At 42.1% G+C, this 7500-nt stretch overlaps 1 protein-coding gene and 1 long non-coding RNA gene across 3 annotated transcripts in view; one reads left to right on the plus strand and one right to left on the minus strand.

Moving 5' to 3' along the window:
* Window positions 1-4733, minus strand: part of zeb2b (zinc finger E-box binding homeobox 2b) — a 78237-nt gene extending 73504 nt beyond the window's left edge. The window contains exons 1-2 of one of the 2 annotated variants that reach the window (XM_079882988.1): window positions 4565-4733; window positions 3387-3516 (exon numbers count right to left, since the gene is read on the minus strand). In XM_079882988.1, the coding sequence (XP_079739114.1) occupies window positions 3387-3459 (73 nt within the window). In that variant the 5' untranslated portion in view covers window positions 3460-3516; window positions 4565-4733. The remainder of the gene's footprint in view (window positions 1-3386; window positions 3517-4564) is intronic. The other variant, XM_079882987.1, reaches the window with a different exon arrangement.
* Window positions 4734-4947: 214 nt separating this feature from the next.
* LOC307165450 overlaps window positions 4948-7500 on the plus strand; it is a 4070-nt gene continuing 1517 nt past the window's right edge. The window contains exons 1-2 of the long non-coding RNA XR_013822483.1: window positions 4948-5090; window positions 5336-5474. This is a non-coding gene — a long non-coding RNA (uncharacterized lncRNA). The remainder of the gene's footprint in view (window positions 5091-5335; window positions 5475-7500) is intronic.

Genomic DNA, 7500 nt, shown 5'->3' on the forward strand with positions numbered 1-7500 from the left:
TTATTTAGCTCTCGACACCCGCCCTCTTCTGCCTTTATTCTGTGCTTTCCTCTTCTGTCGCTCTTCCCCCTTTTCATGCGCGCCTTTCTGAAGCTGAATGCAAATCTGCTGGCAGAGAGAGAGAGCGAGTGTGTGTGTGAGAGAGAGAGAGGGCTGGGTTGTGATTAAGGAGAAAGGCCCGTGTTCTTTGTTCGCCCTCGGGGAGTGTTTACCGGTGGAGTCGCTGGATGTGATATGAAAGGCCGTCGGTCAGCGCTGATGTGAGCGAAAGTGAAGTCACACCTAAGGCATTTCCAGAGCTCTCTCGCTCTCTCTCTCTCTCGCTCTCTCTCTCCGTTAGGCCAAAATATCTTCACACAAACCACAGCGATAAAGTACAACTGGGAGCACTGCAAAGTGAAATCATGAGTGTGTCACCTCAAGGAGCTTTCCTCCCCGACAACACCATTAAACATGACTTTCAAAGGCAGATCTTAACGCAGTCAGGTGATTTAGTCATATCAAATAATTACTTTGACATTCATAAACCAGTGCGTTTACAATCTCTCCTGCACATTTCCCGTGTCGACTCAGCCGAGCTGATTTAGTCTGTGCTGAATGACCGTATTGGTGGAAGACAGCATTATTAAATTACATAAAGTATTCAAAACAAACACGAGGGGCGGAGCTTGTGTGAGAGTTTGATTGACAGGCACTTAGACTATGCATTATAAAGCCAATGAAAAATAAACCTAAGCATACTAAGAAAATCCCATGGTTTTAATTTAATTTTAATATTTACTAAATATGAATTAATTTGCATATTTAAGGATAAATGAAATTCTGTATTTGAAAAGAATCACTTTTAAGAGTGACACTTGAAACATAGCAACTATTCCCCGAAAGCTCGGTGTGGATCGCCGTGATCAGTTCAGCTTCACAATCCTGCGACACGGACGCCGGCGCGACTGAGTCTGTCCTGAGCATCAGCATCACTACTGGGTGACACTTTATGTTACAGTGTCCTCGTTACATATGTAACTTACCATAGTAATAACAGTAAATTATGCATAATTACATGCAACTAACCCTCAACCAAACCCTAACCCTATAGTAAGAACATATAGTTGCATATTATTACTCAGTGCTTACATATATAATTACACTGTAACAAAGACACCATACAATACAGGGTTACACTTTATTTAAAAGTGTCATTGTTACAGTGTAATTATATATTTAAGGCCTGAGTAATAATAATTTACAGCATGTTCTCACTATAGGGTTAGGGTTTGGTTGAGGGTTAGTTGCATGTAATTATGCATAATTTACTGTTATTACTATGGTAAGTTACATATGTAACGAGGACACTGTAAAATAAAGTGTCACCAGAAATAAATCTGCTATCCACTGATCGTCTCTATAACGAGCCGAGATCCCACACTGCAGATCCGAGCTCCGGAACGCCGTGAACGAGGAGATCGGAGATGAAGAGCGACACCGTCCTCCTCTCACACTCTCTCCGCGCTCGCGCTCGGCTCACCTTACCCACATGTACATGACAGGTACGAGCTGGCGCTCTCCCGGACGCAGGAGCGGAGGGGTGAGAGTTAAACGAGGGGGATCTGCCATTGTTGGGATGAAAGAGTGGAGAAGCCCCTCCTGATTCTGCCGAGACCAAACACACACACACACTCTCCTGTTCCCGTCCTGCATGATGTGATCAATCCGAGACCGGCTTCGAGCGGCAGGAAACCTGTGAAACACGCGTCTCGGGACAGGAGGAAGTGTGTTCTTCCTGCCGTCTCACTGCGCGGAGTGTGTGAGAGACTCCAGTGCACATGACGAGCAGAAACTCTCTCTGCGTGACCTCTGACATCCGATCCGGAGCTCGAGTGAAAACTGCCATACAGTACGGTCAAAAAACAGTGGAAATAAAGAGAAATAATACACTCACACTCACACACACACACACACACACACACACACACACACACACACACAGCTGGACTGAACTTCAGCAGCCGGAGACTTCAGTTCTTCAGCTTTACTGCACATTCAGATCGGGCAGAACTCAACACACACACCAGAACGATCTGACTGATCATGAATGAGGCGTTGCTGAGTTTCTGTTTGATTAAATATTTCTTCACTAAAAAAGCTGCATGCAAAAAATATGCATGGTTATATTCATAGTTTTTAGCATTTTCCTGATGTCTCACAGAGCACACCTGAGTTTACCTGAATGCAGCAGGTGTGTGAGAACACACACATTTCTCTACAGTCCTCCAGCATCCCTGAATATTTCATCTGTCCTCATTTTAAAACGAGTCACTTCATATCTGGACGCTTTTATTTTTATTTGTATTTTCTTCACTGGAGCGTTTTTATATCTATCTAAACAATTAATTTAGTGTAATCATTCAGCCTTATCCGCGTTCACGAGCTCCCCCAAATAACACACATTAAATATGAATATTTTAGAACCGTTTGCACGATTTTATTTTCGAGCCAATCACTCCGGCAGAACCTAAAACACAAACGCGTCTGTGGTGTTTCATCCACTTTTATGAAATGCATCATCAGACACTCTTTTCGAAAAAGCGGAAGAACAGAATTAGTCTTTTAAAGTTCAGTGCTTGAAGACTCTGTGAGGGTGAACACACTCTCGTGATCGAATTGATTTTTTAGCGGATCAATATGAAACATTTCATAAAGGAAAGAGGAAGATGAGCTGAACTGATCGCGGCGTGTAATCCTCGAGAAGAAGCAGCCGAACACACAACACAGTTCCAGTGCAAACTCGGGGATTACTTTATATAAAACACTATAGTGCGTGTGCATGTGTAAAACAACCAAACACACACACACACACACATAACATCCCTGAAAACACCACAAGTGTATATATAAAAAAATATATGAATATATATCTGTGCTTCACAATCAGCATTCTGCATTAGTGCAAAAAAAAAAAAAAAAAAAAAAAAATGTGTTTATCAGACACGGAGCTCAATACACAACCCCCTCAAACACACACACACACACTGAAACGCCTCTAATTCACGCATCTGAGAATGAATGAAAAGATCGCGCTGAGACCAACAGACGCTCGGCAGCTTCTCTAACAAACGAAATGTAAGTGTAAAGAATCCACAGGCGCCGAACATGACGCGCTTCACGCGACTGAGAATTACGCACAAACTTTCATTTCCAAACTTGTGCGAAAATACAGAGAGAAAACGCGTGATATGGCCCGTGTTTACATCACGGCCGTTCAGTCCAGTTTGTGTTCGTGCTGATTTAAACTGAGTCCCATCTGGACTCGGATCTGTCCGCTAGTCCTCCTCATCTCTCCGCGTCCCGCGCGCGCGCGCACACACACACACACACACTCGTTCTCTTACCGTGTTTCCTCCGCGGGTTGGCTTGTTTCCTCCTCTTGCACCGAGGGCCCTCCGCCATGATCAGCTCCCGCATTGCCGCGCGTGGATCAGGCGGTGTGCATGGACTCAGACACAGGGTGAACCGCTCCCTCTGGCAGCCCATCAGCCCAGAACACACACACACACACACACACGGACAGCAGTGAGAGAGAGCCGCGGTCCTGCATCTGATCGACTCATGCACATCTAAATAAGCAGTTTAAGAGCGCGTGCATGTCCTGATGAGATCTGACTGAAATACAAAAGCGCAATAACACGATTTACATTTGACGGGTTTCTAGTCTATAAACTGATGCTTGTTTTGTTTTTATCTCTCGAATTTATTTATTGGGGAGGTTAAATCACATATTTATTAAGGGGGTGTTTTAGGCGTAAATGTGAAATATAATAAAACGAGAACACATTAATATTTTAAATTATATATTAGCCTATCTGGAATAACTCCATGAAATAACTATTTGTTTTATTTTCCCTGGAATCGTTCTGAGTGTTTTAGCTCTTCCTCCAAGTATTAGTAAAGACACGGTATTTGAAAACTTTGTAAAATTGGGTCTATTTATAATATCTCTCGTGTGATTATGACTGTGTGCTTGTAAATAAATATGCATTCAAATAAAACGCGTGTAGATTGGCTTTCATAATCTTCCATTAACCAAATATCTAAAAACTGCACAAATATAGGCGACTTTTAATTTGAATTTTGATTTACTTAACATAAATTATATATTTTGTGATTACATGTAAATATTGTGTTAATAAATGTGGTTGTTTAAAGAAAAAGCTCAATAAAATCGATACATTTACAGCTGAATTTGTAGCATCGTTTTCTCTATCCCTGATCTCGCGCATTGCAACATTACAGGGAAAAATGTAGTTTGCAAAATCTTTAAAAATCTTTAATACACGCAATTCCAGGCGTTTTTCCCTCTCTCTCTCTCTTTCTCTCTAAAATAAGCTGTGAGTTTTGAAGGAGTTGCTCCAGAGAGTCGCGCACCTGCACAGGTAAGAGGAAAATACACACACACACCTCAGTGTTCAACGCGACCTAACAGCATCCCTGATCCAGCGGCGGTAGCGCGAGCTCGTCTGGCATTAGGACAGTGTTAAAGCTGATGTGAAGGTAGCAGAGTGTGTCTTACCTTGTGCTCTCGGCTGCAGGAGTGTGTGTTGTGTGTGTTATAGTGTCTGGGTCCAGAATAAAGCCTGAGAAACAGAGGCGCGTTATTCCTGACTGATCCTCTCACACACTCCAGGACTCAAACCTGCGCTCGCACGCCTCGATCACACTGTTTTCCTCCTTTTCTTTTCGAGAGAGAGAGAAACACACGCCACCTATCAGCACAGGGAGGGATAATAGAGCCAAACGTGTGTGTTTTATGATCGCGCGCACACACACACACACACACACACACAGCATCGGGCACCTTTATAGCGAAGACACGAATAACGTTTGAAGAAAGTTCGCGCACGTTTACTCTCTCTCTCTCTCTCTCTCTCTCTCTCTCTCTCTCTCTCTCTCTCTCTCTCAGAGCCGAGAAATAAAAGAGGATGAAATAAAAACAAAAGATGAAATCATTCATGAGGAGAACCGCTGAATTTGAGCCGTTCTGTCAGAGGGGGCACGGACGCGCGCGCAGGGCGGGAGCGCGCGCTGTCCTGTGACAGGTGAGTCTACAGGTATACAGGTGAGAAGGGGCTTTTACAGGTGAGAGGAGTTATTCCGGGACTTTTAAAGACAGAGCGGTGCGGTGATGTTCCTGCTGTGATTCATGTCCTTTTAAAAATAATTTCCAGTCGAAATTGAAAGAATGAAAAGCATCGACGAGGAGATTTCAGAGGGATTCCGACACAAGAACGAGCATCTCTCTCTCTCTCTCTCTCTCTCTCTCTCTCTCTGTTTCCCGCGCTAGAGCTGAAGTCTCCCGATGTCGACAGTGTTTTATGAGAATAGAGTGTGTGTTCAGTGTTGGTGAGGAAGATGATGAAGACATCAGTCTGATCGATGCTTCTGTTCAACATCACTGACTTCTGTCCTCTATAATCAATCAGGTGTGTATTTATCACATTTAATATTATAAAACAATCATATTATTAGTCATATTTAATCATTTATTATTATTGTTGTCATTATTGTTATTAATATTATTTTAAATGTATATATTTTTTCTGTTATTTTATTCTACATGTGTTAAACTGATGATGTTACGGGTGCGCGCTTGGGTTATCCCGTGAATCCAGTTCAGACTGGTTTGTATATAAAAAGTGAACATGATTTTTGCTTGATTTGATTTACACTGGTATAACCTAATATATTCAGATTGATTCAGTCATATTAAATATTTTTGACCAAAAAAAAAATAAAAAAAATAATCAGCTTATGATGCAATCACGTGCATCATGTTTTAGGTTTTGTGACATTGTTTTACTCTGTCTGTCTGCACATGCATGTTGTGTTGTGTGTGTTGTGTGTGTGTGTGTGTTTGTGCTGTAGTGTCTGTCACACACGGCTCTATATATTGTGTGAGACAGACAGAAGAGCTGCGGGTTCACGAGGAGACAGACGCCCCCTCTCTGCGCGCGCGCCCGTTACACCCTTCATTCTGACCTCACACACATTTAACACCAAAGCATTGTCAATGTCAGTGGTGCATTATAACATACAATTGCAACTTATATAAAATTGTAAATTATAAATGCATTATGCAAACAAATCCCTGTAGAAACGGATGACAATGACATAATAAATGTGAATATCTGGTTAAAAAAATGTCTAAAATTAATTGCATGTGCATCTTTTTTTTAGCAAATCAATTGATGCAAATTTAAGTGTGTTATAAAAAATAAAATAAAAACACACACAATGGTTTTGCTGTGTAAAAATGCATATTTGAACTCATTTTTGTCCCCCTTAAAGTGTCATTTCCGCTTATATGAGCGGGTCCCCGTCCCGCGTGCATGCGCACATACAGTACAGTAGCAGGGTTACAGGCGTGTATTTCATTAGCATAATTATCACATCTTCGTGTGTGTGTGTGTGTGTGTGTGTGTGTGTGTGTACGTGTACATTACCAGTTCAAAGCCCGTCCGACCGTTCACAGATACACCTCAGCGTGCAAACATGCGCGAGCCATTTCTCATCTGTACTTATTAATTATGCATTTACCCAACAAACCTGTTCCAATCACAGACGCATTTTAATGTGAATGACAGATGTACATGAGCGCATCACACACACACACACACACACACACACACACAAAAGAGAACGAAAAAGAAAAACACGGCAGATTGATGGACAATTATAGCGCAGAGTTAGTGAAGAGAGTGATTTCAAAGTCTCTGAAACATATGAAATGAGTTCTTGTACTGTAGCCGCAGGCTTCGGTCTACTGTATGTAACACACACACACACACACACACACACACACACACACACGCTGGGTCACTGACTGCGAATGCCGCATGCATCAAATAGCCATTGATTTCCACATGTAGCAGTTGTTCAGTGTTCAGACGAGTGATCTGATTATTAGCGGACTCTCTTCATCAGACAGAGATGATGCTCATGATTCTCGTGATTGTGATTTGATGATTCTCATGATTCTCAGAGTCTCTGTAAAGAGGTCAGGTCTCCAGCGAGGAGAACCAGCACAGTTCTGAAGCTCAGAAGCAAATGGAAAACATTCACAATTAATACTGACGTTAACCGAGTTCACACACACACAGAGAGAGAGAGAGAGAGAGAGAGAGAGAGAGAGAGAGAGAGAGAGAGAGAGAGAGAGAGAGAGAGAGAGAGAGAGGCAAAGGTCCGTTAAAATAGGAAGCTCTGCCTACAGAAACATGGCTTATTGTTCCTGTGGAATTAATAATTGACGGTTGTTAAATGAATAATTTATCATGAACTGGAATAATTGTTGTATCTCTAATCTCGACGCACATTTGCATATGAATCTTGTAAAGATTTGCTGCTATGTGCTGTATAAACTTCGCAGGAGTGTGAAATTTAATTTCTCCTATGAAATAAAACGTGCATTTCTCCTGGCAGGGTTTGGCCCTCTTGTGGAAGTTATGACAC

Source organism: Squalius cephalus (genome assembly GCF_949319135.1).
Source record: "Squalius cephalus genome assembly, chromosome: 10".
Classification (NCBI taxonomy): Eukaryota; Metazoa; Chordata; class Actinopteri; order Cypriniformes; family Leuciscidae; genus Squalius; species Squalius cephalus.